The sequence below is a fragment of the Trachemys scripta genome, chromosome 8 (assembly GCF_013100865.1).
Source record: "Trachemys scripta elegans isolate TJP31775 chromosome 8, CAS_Tse_1.0, whole genome shotgun sequence".
In the NCBI taxonomy this organism is placed as follows: Eukaryota; Metazoa; Chordata; order Testudines; family Emydidae; genus Trachemys; species Trachemys scripta.
In genome coordinates, this window is record NC_048305.1 from 33,299,195 (window position 1) to 33,319,575 (window position 20,381).

General features: G+C 48.9%; 1 protein-coding gene across 1 annotated transcript in view; it reads right to left on the bottom strand.

The window, feature by feature from the left end:
• ETF1 (eukaryotic translation termination factor 1) overlaps positions 1–19,190 on the bottom strand; it is a 39,156-nt gene extending 19,966 nt beyond the window's left edge. Inside the window, exons 1-2 of the mRNA XM_034778834.1 lie at positions 19,041–19,190; positions 18,846–18,953 (exon numbers count right to left, since the gene is read on the bottom strand). Of these exons, the coding sequence (XP_034634725.1) occupies positions 18,846–18,931 (86 nt within the window). The 5' untranslated portion in view covers positions 18,932–18,953; positions 19,041–19,190. The remainder of the gene's footprint in view (positions 1–18,845; positions 18,954–19,040) is intronic.
• Positions 19,191–20,381: the final 1,191 nt, after the last annotated feature.

A 20,381-nucleotide genomic window follows, 5' to 3' on the forward strand; every position in this document is an offset into this window, starting at 1 on the left:
TGGGAATAGCTGTGCTCCACCAAGTGTTTGCCACAATAAAGTTTTCAATACAGTGAAATTTAAGTATCAACGCCATGGCATGAGACATGAAAGTTGTCTGAATTAATGGAGTGTTCAGACTGGTTGCTAAGCATGCACCATGGTGTTAAAACTCCGGCTGACTCTCCCTGTTCCCTTCCCCTCATAGCCGCCCATGAAAGGCCAAGACCAAAGAGAGATTCCCTCCTACTTAGCTACACATGGGACTTTTCATTTAAGTGAAGACAGTGATTTTAAGAATTCCCCTCTGATTTTAGTGAGCCACAACAAAAGTTATACTAGATCTGCTAGAAGGATGGTACTAAGGTCCTTTGTACCAGGCATTTGTAAGCTGTTAGAGGCACAGTATCTCCTGTTAACGGGCAGGTCAGCTTGCCTGCACAGCAGCTTTCCTGTCATCCTCTTAATGGCATCTGTTCATCTGTAGTCACAGTTCAGCAGTGATATCACTGCACTCAGTCTGAAGTATTTGGGACATTTGCTCAGCAAGGAGGTGGGCGCTCTCTGGAGCATGCATGTAGAGAAGCAACAGATGAGGCAATGAACTCAGGATTCCTCCAGCTCTGGGCAGCAGGGTGAGGACCAGCCAAACAGACATACTAGGGGGCTCCTGTCCACACTGCATGGCAGGAAAGCCGCCATGTGCCAGCCTCTGACAAGGAGGAAACACTTAAGACTTGATTAGTTACCATAGAATGGTATCACCTGGTGTGCCAACCATGTCAGCAATCAGCAATTAACTCATACTTAAAAGTGGCCAGGGCTTAAGTAGATGTCAGCATAAGGAGTTCCAGAGCAGAATCCGGAGAAGGGCCAGAGTTTGAAACCCTTCCCCAATCACTACAGGTTTGAGGATCCAACGTGACCCTATGACACAACTGTCAGGAATTCAGTCACTAGGACAGTAACATGTCTTCTATTCTCCCTATACACAGCAAATTATTTTAAGGTTTTAAATGGTAAGCTCCAAGGGACCAGAGAGTAACTAATCCTGGAGTCTTATTACAATCATGGAATTTCTATATGGCCACATGGTGCTACACAAGAGTCTAATAACTGTAGGAAGACATCAGGGTTAGTGTTAACACTTGCCACTCCCAGTAATGGATGTGCTCTATTTGGTCATTAGCCAAGTTCTGCAAAGAAAAAAAAAGTGAAAAAAGTGAGCAGCACAGATTTGCGTCCCACTGATCAGGCATAGAGGCATTCAGCAACAACTTGCACTTAAAGATATTCCTGCTCCCCATAAAATCCTCTTGCACCTCCCAGTCGGAGTATCTCCAAGTGCCTCATCCGTCTCACTGCAACCTCTGGGGGCTGTTGGGGAATCTGCAGGGCCAGAAAAAATGTCTTCTGGGCTCTTTTGTGAAGCAACAGTGGAACTTCCAAACTTCCAGAGCAGACATTTTACACAACTAGTTTGGCATGGCTGTGCTGAATTGGTCCAGCCCGGGGAGCTGCAACTCCAAGATGTACTTGTTTCTGTGTCTTTTCCAGTCAGTCTGAAGGAAGAGCACAGCCAGCATATGAACGTTCACAAGACAAGTGGCATATTTCATTGGAGCAAACTGCCTTCTGTACTTGCAGACGGTTATTTTCATTACGATCGGCATTTGAGCTTCCTACCAGAGGCGGCCATCTTGCTGAGAAGGGATTTGGTTTCTAGACAGAGCTGAACAGGTTTTCACATTTTCAAGTTTCAATGGATAAGCCAAGCTGGCAATCAGTTTAGTCTCTTCCAGAAGGGGCACACAGCCTCCCCTCAGCAAACTGGCTGCCTCTTGCCCTAGACTCCAATGTGGTTTGGTACTACACAGATCATTCGTAGTGACAACGATTCTCACCTCAGGATCTTTCAGAGTGCTAGGAGAGCAAGTAGCAATCACAGGTGGAAATCTGAGGAGCTAGGCTCACTCTAGACTGCCTTACTGACCTGATGCTGGCAAGGGAGGATTATAGCTGTTTATAACCAACCTTGCTAAATAAATAGGAGTTAGTGGCCTACACTGAAATATCAGAGGAACCTTTGTTAGATACACAGAAAAAGCAATTCAACAGTAGCTGTTCCACAATAGATGGTTTTACTCTAATATCACAAGGTGTAATGAGCAGATATCAGCAAATGTAAGGAATGTCAGTAGTCAGAGCCAGCGAAGAGCAGTGGGGAGCTCTAAAGCTTGCCCTTTTCACCAACAGAAGTTGGTCCAATAGAAGATATTACCTTCACCCACCATGTCTCTCCAATAACTAAATGCTGTCAGTCAAGTGCAGAGATGGCTTGCTTTAGTTGAAGGTAGTAAAAGCTGGGAGCAATGTTCTCAAAGGGCTACTCTAAGCCCTTATTTCTTTAACTGTAAGAGCCTGCAGAGAGCCTACCACAAACAAGATATGCAGATAAGTGATCCTAGCTACATACTGTAGCTGGAAGACTTTCTATGGAACCATCGAGCCCAGATACTGCTATCAGAAGAGTCACCTTCCTGGATGTACTTCTGTGTTTTCTCCCCCCAAAAAGGACTAGAGAATACAAGCAAAGTCCCTCCATGTTTAATGTGGTGGCAACAGGCTGGGCAGAAGAACTCCCCACTGCCATACATAATTGACTTGCAGGTTATGCCCCACTGAGGCACATGTCCCATAGCCAAATGGGAGATTGAAACTTTTAGTGCACGGCTTCCATCAGTCAGTACTGCACATTAATTCAGATGTCCACATTTCTGAATGATCAATAGGCACAACTGGCCTCCAGGTGTTTGAGGCTCAACAAGTGTCCATGAAATTCAAGAATCCAATATGGCAAAAACAAGGAATGCTACATTAGTGGGGGAGGAAGGCTCAGGAAAGGCAGGATTCTGCACATACACCTCTACCCAGATAGAACGCTGTCCTCGAGAGCCAAAAAAAAACAACAAAAAACAAAAACTTACCACGTTATAGGTGAAACCGCATTATATCGAACTTGCTTCAATCTGCTGGAGCACGCAGCCCCGCCCCAAGGAGCGCTGCTTTACCGCATTATATCCGAATTCATGTTATACTGGGTCGCATTATATCGGGGTAGAGGTGTATACAATATCTGGAAACTCACTGACTTGATACTGCCTTGCCTCCCCCCCATGCCATACTGCAACAGCTGCAATGAGGCCCCTGAGCCTGATCCCCTTGCTCAGGAGCTGCTGGTAGTCCTGTAAGGCCTCCTCCTTTCCTTTGGAATGTTCTGGCCCCCCGAAGGTCTGAAATAGCCTGAATTTGCTGACCTTCCTGGCACAAAGCAGAGACTGCGTGAGCAAGGGTTGAGGGCTGAACTGGTGTTTAGTGGGAAAGTACAACGCATGCTGGCCACGTGGCTCAGAATCAAAGGATTTATGGTTGGGTGGGAGGAAGAGGTGCTGCTCCCGCTCTGGCGGAGTTTTACTTTACCTCTACATTCCTATGCTCAGAGCGCTGGATGGGTGTTCTTCAACGTGGATTTTGCAAAAACAAATCTCAATAAAATCATTGCTAGTCTTGGTTTTCTTGTTAAATCTGTCTTATACACATACGCCATTTTACTGAATACCTATAGTCACACCCTCAACTAGGCAATACCCCAATGGTATTCAGTCTGTTTTCTGCACCTAGCATTATAGGATGAGTACCTGACAATGCTATCCTACTTACATGGTACCCTGAATGTCATGCTTTGGGATGCATGCAGATAGGGCAAGCATTTCCCAGATAGGCGCCAGCACCGCCACAGAAACAAGGAGAAGCAGTCTCAAGTAGCCACTGCCCAAACCCATTCAGGGCTTGATAGACCAACATCACTTTGAAACGCACCCAATAATAGAAAGCCCTGGCTCAGTCTTCAAATAACTGGTATAATCTGCTGCCAGAGAGGAACTAACACAACCTCCAAGAAGGGAAGTGAAAATGCTTTCTACAGAACTGGCCCTTCTTGAGATGGTCTCAGCCAATCAGGAACAGGCAAAATTACTTGGAATGGATCACATGGCATCAGAATCTTGAAATGTCCCTTGAGCAGTAGACAAACAAGTCACAGATAGCTAATTTCTTGGCTCTCTTTAGATAACAGTTTGGACAGTGCAAGTTTCAAGCAACAACTGATGGGCCCCAAATGCAGGCTGAGCTCAAACCCAGGTCATCCAGAGCATTTATTCACTAAGTGGCAAATGTTTTGCAACTCTCAATATAGACTCAGTAAAAGCCCCATGTTCTCTTGCATCAATATACTGCCGTTTGTGTGGGTTTCTCAAGTGCACCAAGATGCAGAGCACCACCAGAGCACCACCCCATGTTCTGCACAGCGTCCTTCCAAAGGAAGGTTGTGGAAGCTGCTAGCGTTCTGTGCAGCATCTTTGTTGGACCACGTGGAATGCTATGCTCAACTACTGAGAAAAGGGCCAGTTGCTAGGTGGAAGGAAGTTGGGATCAAGTATCCGATAGCAGCTGGGAAAGAGAAGGACCATCTGCTTGGGATTGTGGTGGCAGGAATCTGATACATTCCTTCTCTAACTGTAGCTCTGGGTATAATGAGGGAGAACGGGAACTTGAAGGAAATGGAATTCCTTGCCCTGAAAGTCACTTCTGATCTGTGCAAAGCTAGTACCCCAGCTGCTCTGTAGTGCCCCACTCCACCCTGTGGCAAACTAGAGCAGCTTAGCAGCACTGAAGGAGATGCAATGCTTAACAGCACTGTGGACTGAAGTGACAGCTTGGGCCCAGTCTCTCACAACATAGTTCTCATCCCCAGCCCTGTAAACTCGATCCCTGCTCTTGCTCAACCTCATATGCCAGATTAGGCAGCACTAAACAGATGCCACACAGTGGATCATTTGGATTGTCCAAGCTCCCCAGCTTCCTCTGTTCCACCAAGGACTGCCTTAGGGAAGAGATGCTCCCCTTATGGAGGGGAGTTCTGTATGGTAGCAGGGGGAACAGTCACCAGCTGCTGTACAACCCTTGGATGCAAGCTGGGGAGCCAAGCACTGAGACCAACACGCAAGAGACACTAAGTAGCAAGGCTCTTCTCCCCCATCGCCTTGTCTAGGCAGGGACCTCATTCCGGCCAGTGGGAGAGAGCCCCACAAGGATGTGACAGGTGGGTGTTGAGTGAAGGAGCAGAGGCGAGACTGCTTACACTCAGTGAGATGCTACCCAGATGCAATGCTTCCCCTGAGCAGCTTCTGGCCTGCTGCCAGCATTGACTCCTGCACTCAGCATGCATAGCTCATCTCTGGGGAGGGTGGGGGTGGAGTGGAAGAGATGACAGAAGAACCAGATCATATACCTCCTCATACTTCCATCTGGTAGGAACTAGGCCAGGTGCCACTGCTGGGCTCTTGTGACATGTCAGACCCACCAACTCCCCTCTGCAGCCTCTAGGTTGGCCTCTTCCCTTCGCCCACCCGTGGAGGTCCCTAAGCTGCAACTGTTGCTCTGACAACTTCTGCCACCGTTTGTCTCCTCACTAGATCCCAACTCAGGTAATTCCATTTTGCTGCCCTGAATACCCTACCGTTCCAGCGGGCTATGTCATTTTTGGCTGCCCATGTACTGCTGCAGAGCACGGACGTATGATGGTAAGGAACCACTGATCTGCCCGTGGTCACTGCGCTTCAGTGGTGGGTAAAGTGCTCTCTCTATATCCCATAGCTCCCATACAGGGGAGCAGAAGCTGAATTAGTTACTGCCACTTTGCTGTATTCACTTTTCAGCCAAGGATTTCAAAGCATCACGGTATGGGCATGTTCTCAGAGGAAGCTTGCAGGCCTGAAGCACCAGGGTTCTCCTGGGGCAGTGAGGCAGATATTGGTAACCCATGTGAACACTTTTATACTTCAGACACAGATGACTCACTAGCAGACTTAGTTCTGCCACCATACTCTGTCACCAATTACTGTACTTTCCAACTTCAGAAGATTTTAGCTGCACTACACTATTAGGCCAGTCAGTTTGGTACAAGATGTACCCTGAATGACTGAAGCAAGGCGGCCAGATTTGCATATTCAGATGTTTAGGCCTCAGGGGTACATGGGGAATAGCGAACTGATTGCAAAGCACTCACCAGTAAGCACAGAAAGTTGTCCCCTTCTCAGTTTCCCACTCCCACCTCTCGCTGTGTCTATCTTTCAGATAAGTCAGTTTCAGTGATGATCTGTTCGTGAATAATGCTCTGTGCAAGAACCATGCCGTTTGGTAGTGATTCAGGCAGCATTGTGAAGGAAGATTACAGGGCACACAGGTCACTCCAAATGCTTGTCTTAAAGTCCTTTCCTTGACATCATGTGGCAAACCCAGAGGCATGAGCGCTTAGCAATCAGATGCACCCAGAGAGTTCTTTACACTGACTGCCAATGCATCAGCTATGAAAGACATGCAACAAGGTGTCCTGGAGCCCACCTGCACTGTTAGCATAGCTCAATAGAAAAGTTAAGAGCAGGGGAAGGAAAAAGCCTAAAGAAAACACTTCTGAAATTGACAGGCAAGAAAGGCAATAGGCAAATGGCCAGCTCCCCTTTACAGTTACAAGTTCCTTCTGGATAGCACATGGCACAAGGAAAACTGCTGTCCTGGAAGACTAGTTAGAACAGGGGTGTCAGACACTCACCCCATGGATTTATATTTATCCAGCTTCATGACAGACTACAGAAGGCAAGCTCTCATTTATAAAAGAGTGTAATGCTGCCTTAGATAGAATCAGCTCCCAGGGGTGAATGGCGGACACTCAGCCATTTGCATATTTAACTCCTAAGCCTAAGGACAACACAAGGGCCAGCATCCAAGTAACCTAGGTGCACAGCTAGGTAACAATACACATGACCAAATAAGCTAAGAGCAAGCGTAGTACTCAATGTGTGTCACTCCTCCTGAGTAATTGGAGTCATTGTGGATAGTTCTCTGAAAACATCCACTCACTGTGCAGCGGCAGTCAAAAAAGTGACCAGAATGTTGGGAATCATTAGGAAAGATAAGACAGAAAATATCATATTGCCTCTATAAATCCACGGTATGCCCACATCTTGAATACTGTGTGCAGATGTAGTCACCCCATCTCTAAAAAGATATATTGGAATTGGAAAAGGTTCAGAAAAGGGCAATAAAAATGATTAGGGGTACAGAATGAATGTCATATGAGGAGAGATTAATAAGATTGGGACTTTTCAGCTGGGAAAAGAGATGATTAAGGGGGGATACGAGATGTCTATAAAATCATGACTGGTGTGGAGAAAGTAAATAAGGAAGTGTTATTTACTCCTCCTCATAACACAAGAACTAGGGGTTGCCAAATGAAATAAATTGGCAGCAGGTTTAAAACAAACAAAAGGAAGTATTTCTTCACACAACGCAGTGTCAACCTGTGGAACTCCTTGCCAGAGGATGTTGTGAAGGCCAAGACTATAACAGGGTTCAAAAAAGAACTAGATAAATTCATGAAGGATAGGTCCATCAATGCCTATTAGTTAGGAGGGGCAGGGATGCAAAACCTTGCTCTAACCCAGCGGTTCTCAAACTGAGTCGGGACCCCATTTTAACAGGGTCGCCTGGGCTGGTGTTAGACTTGCTGGGGCCTGGGGCCAAAGACTGAGCCCCACTGCCTGGGACCGAAGCCTAAGGGCTTCAGCCTGGGGCAGCGGGGCTCAGGCTTTGGCTTCAGCCCAGGGCGGCGGGCCTCAGGTTATAGCTCTCCCTCCCCAGCACTGAAGCCCTTGGGCTTCAGCTTTGGACCGCCCAACCAGGGCAGCAGGGCTCAGGCAAGCTCAGGCTTTGGTCCCCCCTCTTGGGGCCTTGTAGTAATTTTTGTTGTCAGAAGAGAGTCGCAGCACAATGAAGTTTGAGAACTCCTCTAATCTGAAGTCTGGCTACCACAAAAGGGCCATACCCTTTCTGCAAACACTCCCTCTTATCAGGAGTGGGCCAGCTCACATAACATGCATTTAGCCCTCTCTTCAGCCTGGGGTAAACAGCCTAGGTTTGATGGGCTCTCTAGTCAAAGTTGGCCAACATCAGGTTTCATAAAGCACTCTTTATACATTAACTGAAGTAGCTGTTTAGCAATCCAATTAGAACACAGAGCACAAGAGTAACCATAAAGTAAGGAAGTCTACTTCCATTGGTGCCTCTCTTAACAGATCCCTTCTGCTTCAAGCTAACATGACAAGTTTATTAGGAACAAGGGAAACTGACATGGAGAGCACATGCTGACTGTCAGTTTCTTAGTCCTCTACCTTTTCTTCAAGGAGAAAAAAATGTCTCTTGCTAACCTGCAACATCTCACTAACAGGACAATAGCCATTGCACTACCTCCTACAGAGCTCATAGCAGCAGGACACTGTACGCAAAGGCAGAGAGATTTACAGAGATGCCAAAAAGCTGACTGATGGGACAGGAATTAGGTTAATGATTATGAAACTTCAGTTATGGAGTCTAAAGCTTCTCCTTAAGGTTAATAGTCATCACCGTCAAATTGTACGACTTTTAATGCACTTCTCATCTACCAGAGCAGTAAATATTCAGATAACTCCCTAGAAGGGAAGCAACATCTCTATTAAAGAACAGATTTAGGTGAGCCTTCAGGAGAAATAGGAAACATAGAACTCTTCTCACATGCTACAGACTTGACTGAGGGACCCTCAGCCCAAAACAAGAGACTTATTTTCCCTTCAGTAAGGTAAATCTCATGTAGTATTCCTGGCGGATATACGTATAGTATTTGGGACTTAACTCAAGCCTTCTCTCAGGTTGAATACGGAGTCATTTACTTTGGAACTGCCCCAACCCTGATGCAAGTACAGGCAAAGGGGGTTTTATTAAAGGTGATCCCACCACATTACAATTCCAGATTCCTCTGTTCAGTGCATGGGAGGGGTTTCAGTTAGTGAGATAACGATGCCTAAAGCTTGATGCTTGGAAGCAGGCATGCTCTGAGACTGTGCAGACAGGAGTACCTTTATCTCCTTTCTGCACTCCTCTGGCCACACAGACATTCCAGTGTCCCGCTTCCTCCTCCTTCCCGGACCCTGCAAGCCTCAAGAGAGATTGTGATGGGGGCTACAAATCCCTTGCGCCCAGAGAAGGAGACAGGGAAGACTAGAGGGCTTGGAAAGTAGCCTCAGTGAATGTGCATATTGCCACACTCCTCTCCCAAAGTCCTGCTGCGGGATGACAGTTGTATCCTGTTTGCAGTCAACTTTTTACTGCATTTTTAAAATCCAGCCTGTTCCAACCACCCCACACATGCCATTAGATATGTTTTTCCTTCCTGCCTTCACATCTTGGTACTATCTTTTCCTCTGCTATTTCCAGTGTCCATCCTTCCTCTCCATCACCTTAAACCCCTTTTGACCCCACCATACGTTACCTTCTACACCTCCCTCCCCTGAATTTTCAACCCTGCTCTTCTAACTTTGCTAATCTCTCCCCCTCCATCTCCCACTCAAACCCACCCCTCACACAGAGAGTGCAGTTTGTCACCTAATCTGCACAAGATTACATCGGAATAAGGGGCTATATAGCCCAGGAGCAGCGCCTAGATGATAAGCCAAACCACATTGTCCTAGGAGTGCTGGGATTCCTATCAGGGTGCCATCCCCAGACAATTTTGTAGCCTCTCTGATACAGATACCTCCCTCCCACCTCTGGCTGCTGTTCTATGTGATCCTCTCCCCTCCCAAATCTCTTCCACTCGCTGCATGAGGTGTCTGCAAACCCAGCCTTCCCATGTCTCAGATTTCAGGTTCTCCTCAGTGAGCAGTCTACTGTTAGCCTCTAATATCAGTGGGGTACCCGTGTTAGTCTGGATCTGTAAAAAGAGACAAAGAGTCCTGTGGCACCTTATAGACTAACAGACGTTTTATTCCCCACGAAAGCTTATGCTCCAAAACGTCTATTAGTCTACAACAGGAGTCGGCAACGTTTGGCACGCGGCTCACCAAGGTAAACACCCTGGCGGGCCGGGACAGTTTATTTACCTGCTGACGCGGCAGGTTCAGCCGATCGCAGCCCCCACTCGCCGTGGTTCGTGGTCCCGGGCCAATGGGGGCGGCAAGAAGTGGTGCGGGATGTGCTGGCCGTGGCTTCCTGCCGCCCCCATTGGCCTGGGACGGCGAACCGCAGCCAGTGGGGGCCGCGATCGGCCGAACCTGCCGTGTCAGCAGGTAAATAAACTGGCCCGGTCCACCAGGGTGCTTACCCCGGTGAGCCACGTGCCAAACGTTGCTGACCCCTGGTCTACAAGGGGCCACAGGACTCTTTGTCGCTGTTGGCCTCTGTTGCTCAGAGTTTGCCCTGCTGCAGCAAGGTAAAGCCTATTTGCTTTTTTAACGAGTTTCACAACTACACCTGGGGGTAAGCACAGCAGCAGAACCAATGGACAAGGCTCTGGTCAGTTTGCACTTTGCTGCATTTTGACAGAGCAGCAGCACGGGCACTGGAGCTGGATGGCTGCAGTGCAGGCTCAGGAAGACAGAACTGTTTACACTCCCGCTCACCTTTGGGAGCTTTTCCACAACCACAAGGGACGCTAAGAGGAAAGCTTAGATTCTGCAAAAGTGGATGACATTCAGGGAAAGCTGCAGACTCAGGACTGGGAAAGTTTCCTATTCAAACTGATATAGTGAGTTTTCCAGCTCCCGCTCACCAGGATCCAGAGGTGGGGCAGGGTCAAGATGGAAATGAGCATACCAATTCAGGCTGCAAGGGCTTTGGTTGTGGGAGGAGCACTAAGTGACATTGACTTGGTGTATGGCCAGAAGTGTGTGTGCAAATGAGAAAGGATACTGCAGCTTGTTCCTTCTTAGGCCTGGTCAGAATAATTATCAGTTGCGGGGAGGGGGTGTTACTGAAATAGTGATACCAGTACAAACCCGCACGTGGGTGCAATTATACTGATAAAAAGGTGCCTTATACCAGTTCTCCTATCCACCCGCCCAACACAGGAATAGCCAGGGGGGATCCACACTAGGGAGGGCTGTACTGCATTAACTGGACCAGTGTAGTTGAGGCAGAATAACCCAGCATTAACAAGGCCTTATGCTATGCCTGCTATTGGTAGAGTGAACCATTTACAGCCAGGAAGAGCTGTTTCAATAAGTAGTTTAAATACTCATGTTGCTGAATTTTGATATATTCTTTATTATATTCATCAAAACAGACAAGACTGTCTCTCCAGTGCACACCAACAAAATGCCAGCATGCCCCTACTGAACCTTTTCCTTTAGCTAGAGCCCGGTCCTCACACAGGACAGGAACTAGGCCAAAGTGTAAAGGGACATCTCACTCAGAACGGAGTGCCCATTCATTCAGGAGCAGAATGTCAGCCGTTCAAGGTTAGCACTATGCAGCATAATCCCCACTACTTAATAGAAGTTATGGGTCATTTGTTAAGAGGCCCGTCATGCCAATATCACACTATTAAATCTACCTTTTCTCCAGAGCCAGCAGGGTATGTGAACTTCCAAGGGGCTCGCAAAGTTTTGCCAGCTCATAAGACTGGCATGGTACAAGCATGCACCAAAACAATGCATGTAAATCTGATTCAAGCCCTCCCAGCTTTGACAGTGTGCTGTTACCCAGAATGGATTTCAATTAGTGTCGCACAGGGCTGGAAAGCGATGGCAGCCTGAGGCTACTCCTGTAACTGGGCCATTCCACATGGGTCAGTAAGTTGCCTGATGGGCCACAGGAAAATTCAGAAACAATGGCAGCTTTTTGCAACACATACTGGGTACTACCTTTGTTAAGTTATAAGTCACCCAGCTAGTGTTCAAGTATAACCAGTTTTGAAACAGGTCAGCTCTTAAATGTGGTATTTTGCAGATGTTCCTGCATCTTTTTACCTCACTTTGTATTTACCCTGTGTTTATTTTCCTACATGTAAGACACGAAGAGACCTGCTGGACAGCATCCCTCTTCCTGCAAGAGCCTGCACTGCTTTGCCTTCATGGAGTTGATACAGATCACTAAGCCGCCCCCCCATCCCCCCAATGGTTAGTTTAGTTCTTAGGATTAGTTGCAGAATTGCTTCTGAACAGGTCAATTTCTCTTCTTGCTATGAAAGGAAGTATCTGCTTTAGTTCCCAAGTGAACCCCTCTCTTTAAGTAAATAGCCTTAATTTGGAAGAAATGCAAACCTTAATCATGGGCCAGTAAAGCGACTATACAATCCTGGAGAGCCATGGGTATTCCAGTCACTTCACCAGCTACTGCCCTCAACTCTTACCCACCCATTTGTCAGCCTTACTTGTGTTTGCTACCCATATCAGCCCCCACAACACTCCTTTCACGTTTCTGCTTTGCCCCCCATTTCAACAACATTTAGTAAGAACTATTTCCCCTGAAAGGGAATCCCTCTACTTGGGTGCAGAGCTGCACAGATGTTTGGCCGGAGCAGAGCTCATAAGCCCTGCAGGAGCAATTTCACTACAGCTGTCCCTCCATCACCCTTCTCTTCCAACCCTAAAACGATGGATTCACACAAGGGCTCACAGGCTCAGCAGTCCTGCATGCAGTTGTTGAAGATGATTTGCTAGCTAGATCGTGAGGATGAACACTGACATCTCCCTTCCCCCCAAAATACCCTCAGTTTATCTGATGGTTTTAGGTGGCCAACATGCTCATGTCATCAGGCTCTGCTGTACAGGCACCATTAGAAGTGCTCCTGCTTTCTATAGGAAGGACAGCTCCTCTATCAGTCCTCCTTTGTACTCCCTTACTCTGGGTTTGAAAATCCATTCCCCCGCCCAGGAGGGGACGGCGGCATCACCTAAGTTTAATAAGAGCGTGATCAAGATGGTTTGCAGAAACAGAGCCACTATTCAGGTTTACTAAGAAGCAGCAGTTGAAGTTAATGAGTCTGGCAGTTTCACAGCTATCTAGTTCAGTACCCTGGTCACCAAGAAAATTCAAATATCGTGTCAGCTTTATGCTGCTAATGGGAATGCTGTGAGCAGCAACAGAGGCAGGCAAGGGAATTATTCAAAGGGGGAGGGATGAAAGAGGATCAACCAAACAAAAAGAGGCTAGGGAGGAGTACAGTGGCCAATACCATTTCTCTTCTGCCCTCTGCAGCAGCCAGACCACAGAGGATAGGAATGACTAAAGGAGTGGAGACACTGTCCCACTGCTGCAGCAGCCAGGAGGCTCAAAGAAGAGAGCTGCTCTCCCAGCACGGAGGATGTGAAGAGTCAGTTATACAAGAATGCAATAGCCAAAGATGATCCAAAAAGATGACCAAGCACTGCACCTTGGTAAGAATTTCAGCACTCTCCCCTTCCCTTGCAGCTGGAGATGACTAGGGGCTGGGTTTCTCTCCAGGATACTGCACTCACCTTACTGGCCCCCAGCCCGTCTGCCATTGGCTAGTAAAAGTTTAGTCACCAGGGTCACAAGTACCTAGGTTTTCAGGCCCTGCCTGCTCTCACAATAAGAAGCAGATAGCTACTCTCCCTCCTTCATCACTCCCTAAGGAGACTGCCTCATTAACTTTTACAAGATCAATCTGCAGCTCATCTAACTTGGAAGAAAGGGGAGTAACTAATAATAAGACATGGCTAGTTTGGCCTGTCAGACACTCCCTGACCACAGCTGTTCCCTTCCAGCAGCAAAGGGAAGAGAAATTTGATTCAATGGGTACTTACTAGCCAGATGCTGATGAGAAAGAGCAGGGTCCAGGGACAGCACCTTGACAGGAATTCCACCACCTTCCCAGGAGCTGGTATTCTCTGCAATGTTGCCCCAGGCGTATCTGGTGGGACCCCTCTTTTGTACTGGCCTCTGCCTAGTCATCTGATAAATATGGAGTCCTGTGTTCCATTCCCTCAGTTTTCTGGCCACATCCCTGCCGCTTACCTCATCTATTCCACAGACATGATAAAAGTATTCCCTGGCATCGCACTCACTTATTAACCCTTTTGGGAACATCCTGCAGATTTCACTAAGCTGTTACAAGTGGTCAAAAAAGAGCCAGAATAGCTTTGCCATCATGTGTCTACTTATTACCTTGTGCTGTACAGACCTAGACCCACCTCAGTAACACCCAGCACATGGAACTAGGACACTGCTTTTGGTTACTGTTTACCGCATCTCCACCCTTTTTTACTAATGCACTTCTGAGTCCCTGCCCTTTGCATCACCCTGTTTCTCCAGGACTTTGCCTGCCACCCACTCATCCTAGAATTCTCAGAGCTGGTCCTCCAACTTCACAAGGAAAGGAAATTACTCCTGAGGACAGGAAAAGCCTGTTCCACTGGTTCAGTTCTCTTGTGCTGAAGAACTTAGCACTCCTAGGTCGAGAAGAGCTGCTGAGCCTATCCCCATCTGAGGAGCTGTATAAGATACAATGTGTTCAACAGGGATCAACTTATGGGTTCCTGCAACCAACACATTAGAGCATAACTTGTCCTGTCTACACTAGGCTCTTTACAACACGATGTTAGTTAACATATTTTTAAAAGACCTCTCTCAGTCTCAGACCCTCTAAGTTAACATGTGGTAACACACACATACCATGGGTATGTCTACACCAGCAGTTCTCAAGCTGTGGGTCAGGACCCCAAACTGGGGCGCAACACCATTTTAATGGGGTCACAGGCTGGCTTAGATTTGGTGGGGCCTGAGGAAGAAGCCCGAGCCCCACCTCCTAGCGCCAAAGCCTGAGGACTTCAGGCCTGGGCAGCAGTGGTCAGGTTACAGGCCCCCTACCTGGGGCCGAAGCCCTTCGGCTTCGGTCTGCCTATGGGGTTCGGGCTTTGGCCCTCCCCCACTCAGGTCGGCAGGGCTCAGGCTTCGGTCCCCCTTCCTGGGGTCGTGCAATAATTTTTGTTGTCAGAAGGGGGTCGTGGTGTAATGAAGTTTGAGAACCCCTGGTCTACACTATGGAACCTATGCCAGCATAGCCGTCAACATACCCATAGCATAGGTACAGCCTACATCCACAGAAGTTTGTCAGCATAGGAACAGCACCTCCCTGAATAGCGTTAGCTACATCAACAGAAGCCCTCTTCTGCACAACTACACCTCTACCTCGATATAACACTGTCCTTGGGAGCCAAAAAATCTTACCGCGTTAAAGGTGAAACCGCATTATATCGAACTTGCTTTGATCTGCCCGAGCACGGAGCCTCCCCCCCGGAGCACTGCTTTATCGCCTTATATCAGAATTTGTGTTATATCAGGGTAGAGGTGTAAATCTGCACTAGAGGATTTGTTGGCATAGCTGTGTCGGTCAGAGTGTTCTTTTTTCCCCACCCGCCTGACCAGTGTAGCTATGACAACAACTTAAGTGCAGTAAAATCCTAATGAAGACATGGTAGCTGCAGTTCTAACATGTGTTGCAGAGCTAGATGAATCCTAGAATCTGGTGTTTCCCTGACCTGCTAGCACAAGTTTAACTTAAACTACCTTGTCTTCACTAGGATTTTACTATATATTAGCCAACACAACACGCTCCTCTTCCTCCATCCACTGCGTCCCTTATTTCTCTAGTCCACAGCCTGGTGCTTTGCACCAACACTTTAGTTAGAGGATATTATCCTTTGTGCAAAACTCTTTTCCTTAACTGCATTCACACTGCTGGTTTCCACGCTGCCTTTTTTCTGAGGCTTATGGTTTCTGTGTTTAGCTGAGATCTCTCACTACTAACCCTTGCAACAGCCATCTACTGCAAACAAAGAAAATCCGAAGAACTGCCTTTCTGGACTAAACCTGCTTATGCCAACATACTTTGAAACTCTGAGCACCAGAATGCTAGTAGTACATGATGGCTAGTAAATGTTCCATGCAGCCCAGCTATGATCAGCATCTCTCTAAAGAGTGAGGGACACTAAAGCACAGTGGCTGACTTCATAAGCAGTTTAACAGGAAACTCTAGTGCACACCTGTACTACCCCCCCATACCTGCTTAGTTTCCTACTGCATTCTGAATTCAAAGAAACAAGCTGTCTTCATTAGCTACACAAGAGCTCTAATACCCATAGCTCTCCCAACCATGCAGGGCTTGAGCTAGTGTGTTAAAAATGCAGCAGAGACTTGGATTGGCCACCTGAGCTCAGACTCTGGGAGGTTTGTGGGCTTGAGCATCCAAGCTGCCTGGGCTGCAATGTTCACACAGCTAGCACTAGTGACTCCCCCTGAGCTAGGAGGCTCGCTCCAAGCTGCACTGTAGACATAGCTCAGGCTCCTAGGGAGCCAGACTAGATAATCAGCAAAAATATGCTGGTTAGTCACATTAACCCAAGACCATAACAACCTCCCACCCCCAGGTAAACATAAACTCTGAATAACAGCTCAGTATCAGCTGGTGATACTGGAACAACTGGAAGGGAAAGTATCCTACAGATTCCTGAACTGGAACAGACATTCAGTGTTCTAGATGAGTGTGGGTATGTAATGGCTACTTCACTAGACACACCTAAAAGTTTGTCTCTTCTACCAACAGTAGTTGGTCCAATAAAAGATATCATCTCACCAACCTTGTCTCTGTAAGATCAAGAAAGTCAAACAAGGGGTGAAGAACTGACTTCTTTTCAACATCCAGGCCAAGCAGCTTCAAACAATTTTCCTTTTTTGCACTTAAATTGTTAAGGAAAAACATTGGAGAAAGGGCCTGAGGCACAGATGGACTCAGTGGCTTATAATATAATATGACCATACATTTCTGAGAAGGATTAGCTGGCAGCTTTTGGGGGAGTCAGGGGTCCTCGTTCTCTCACGAGGAGTCAGTCACTTTTTGGCTGTGATAGTAAAGAGGAAAGTTCCCATTAGTCACTCACACCAAAGAAAGTAGAGGCAGTATATGAAGCTCTACCTAGCTGACTGCAGAAGAACTGAGCAAAAGTCAAGCCCTGAGCCCCCTTTTCTCCTGACTGCCCTTGCACCTAGGGTAAAACCTAACCCAGCAATAGGACTGTCTGCACAAGCCTCCACAAACCCCACAGACTAGAAGCTGACATTCTTAAAATCCAGCTGACATGACAACTGGGCCATTAGGTGTTCCTAGCTCCACCCCATTCAAGAGGAGGGCTGCGCCCCTGGAATGCTCAGCTTGATGCTCTGCAGCCACCAGGAAAGGCAGCATTCAGACGATTCCCCGCTTCCCTTAGATGCGCAGGATTAGTCTTCAGTGCTGAAAAACACAGAGGACCTGTGGTGTTTCTATGGGCAAACAGCTGTAGACTGCTTTTGCTTAATGAAGCAAGTCACAGACCTACCAACTGCAACACAAACCTATTTCCTAGGCTCACAGTGGTGCTTTGAGGAAGATACTGCACTTCTCTTTACCCCCCCCCCCCCAATAAATAATTTCCATGCTTTACTTTTGTGATTAAAGTTTTATCAGTGTGTCTCTCAGGGAGCACTTCACTCTCCCTTCCAGCCCCACTTGCTTGCATTTAAAATACTCCAGCCTTTAAACACAGATTTTTATTTTCAGCCCAAATCAACTGAAACATTGAAGGCACCTGCTTGTTTCAACAGTCTGTTTAGACACATTATTAGAGGCTGCTAAAGATTCCCTGCCTCCCTTCCCCCTCCCCCCCACCCTCTTCCCAGCTGGTGATACTGGAACAACTGCAAGGGAAGGGAAAGTATCTTACAGCTCCCTGAGCTGGAACAGACATTCAGTGTTCTAGCTTAGTGTGGGTATGAAATAGCTACTTCATTATACACACCTAACATTCCCCCACATTTTAGCTCTGCTGAGAAAATGCCAGCTTTTAGGAACTTCGTCTCAAACCAGGGCTGACCAAAATACATACCACATGGCAACTGCCAGACTTACTCAGTGATATGTGCACATCTCGAGTTACAAGCTACTAATGCTAGGATAGCTTACTTTCTGCCAAGAAAGTATCCAGTTGCTATTAGTATATGCCAGCAGCTAGTTAAGGTATCACAGCCAGCTTAAACCTCCTTTCCCCTCAGTTATCATCAAAATGCTCTTTGTATCTGGACTCCCAAAGCATCACATGTTGCGCATTTCTCAACTCCTGGGCAATTTGGAGAGCCAACTGTCCTAGATCCCCAACTTTAGCTAGACACCCATGCAAATGTTTAAGGGAGAATGCCAGGACACACAGGGAATTTACATGGGATCAAACCATGGAGCCATCCAGTCCAGTATCCTGGACGGCAGTGCTCAGTACTTAGTTCTTCAGAGGAAGCTGCAGGGCACCCTTAAAGGATTATTATGGGGTCATTTGTGCGCATGAGAAGACTCACTGATTTAAACCCCAAGGCACGAAAATTTAATTACCTTGATCAATTCCACCTCATGTTTTGTGCCACCCTGGCCGTCCTCACACAGGGACACCTTTGCTTTCAGATCCCACCAAGAAGTGGACCTTCCAATCAGGAAGCCGCCGGCCCGTCAGCAGGGCTCCAGCACCGCTGAGCATAACACGATCGCCCCGGTACTGTGCCGCCGCCAGCCCGCGGGAGCCACGCATAGGGAAAGGAGGGCGGCCTAGTAACCTGTCCCTCTGACCCTCATCGTCCAGGGCGGAACAGCCTCGGGGGTCCACTGCCCGGGACGCCTGGCGCCGGCGAGGCCCCCTCCACGCGGGTGGGGCTCACTCTGCCACGAGCGATTCGCGCCCGGCCCGGGTTTCGGTTCAAATGCTGCCCCGCGCAGGCCAGCGGCGGGGCCCTCCCAGGACCAGCAGAACAAGGAGACCGAGCCTCCACCCCGCCGGGGACACGCGGGAGCGGCGGCCGCCCGCCTCCTCCCAGGCGGGACAGGGGGAGACCCCACCCGGGCCCCCTCAGCCCCGGCCCCGCACAGGCCCCGCCCGCTCCCCGCCGCTGCTCACCCGCGGGCCGCCTCCAGGCTCTTGATGAGCTTCTTGATCTTCCAGATCTCCACGTTCCGGTCGGCAGCGCTGGGGTCGTCCGCCATCTTCTCCTCCTCCGCCTCCTCCCTGCGGCGGCCGGGCCGGCGGACACACAGAGCACAGCGGTTAGTCCCGGCCCGCGCGCCCCGCGACCCCGCCCGGAGCGGCGCTCACCTCAGGCCCTGTCCCCCCGGCAGCGGCGGCGGCTCCTCCCTGCGCGGCGGCGGGGGCGGCTCGGGGCTCGCGGCGGCTCTGACGTCGGAAACCGGCTTCTCTCCCCCTCTCCGCGCTGCATGTGTTGCAATCCGCTCACATGGGGCCTGTGACATCACTTCCGAGGGACCCCGGAGAGGGCGGGGAGGAGAAAAGGGGGCGGGACCCTCCGACTCCGCCAATCGGCGCCTTTCAGCTCGCTCTCCTCCCCATCACTATTGGCTGACTACTCAGGCCAGCCTCCGCCCCCTGTGCAGCGCTTGTCGGGGTTTGTAGTTCCCTGGGCCGCGAGGGGGCAGAGCTGGTCACAGAGGGAGAGGCCCGGATCTCGCGATGTCTCAGCAATGCCGCGTCAGGCCAAGCGGTGGCTCTTAAAGGGCAAGGCGCACGTGTAGGGAAGCATCAGCTGGCGCGGGAGGGACTCGCTGCCGGGCCAGGGCGGGGTTCTGCCCACGTGGCGGGAGCTTATGGGAGAAGAGCCAGGTCACAGCAGCCTTGCACGCCAGCCCCAACCCCGCTGGGACAGTGCCACCCGTCCCACCTAGGTGCAGGCGGGGTCCGATCCTGCCCTGTGCTGCCAGGGCCAGCCTGGCTGCCCCATGCCACAGGGTTGAGAGCAGGTGGCAGGATCAGACCCCCCTGCATCCTCCTGTTCTCACGGGTGTGTGCCTAGCTGAGGGCAGCGAAACCATGCAGTCCAATGGAAATCAGTGAGCGCGAAGCATCTAAATACCTTTGAGGAGCTGGGCCTACCTAGCTCTCCACCCACCCCCACACACACACACACTCTCTCTCTCTCTCTGAACACAGAATCATGTTAGAATCATGCTGCTCAGGCAACATGCTGTCACGGGCACAGAGCACATACTTGGAATGCCACTTCGTTCTCACTAGTCATTATTTACCATCATTCCTTCCCAGCGGCCTCTGCATGAAAACCGGAGCTCTTGTTGCTACTTTTCCGCCTATATGAAGCTACTGTCTCCCACACATGGAGCCATAGAGCAGTGGTTCCCAAACTGGGATTTGTGAACCCCTGGGGGTTCACGAAATGTTACAGGGGGTTCTCGGGAAAAAATTCCCTAATGGCAGACAGAGCTGTCCCTAGGGACCCCGGGCAGCACGGGATCAGGAGCCCGGAGCCCCTGGACTTCCAAGAGCTAAGCAGATCAAAGCAAGCGTATCTATCACACTGAGGAGATTTAAACTTCAAGACTCCTTATAAGAAATGGAAAGGGAAGTGGATATTTTTTGCTGTTTTTAAAATGAAATAGGCAGCTAGTATTGTTTTTAAAATTATTA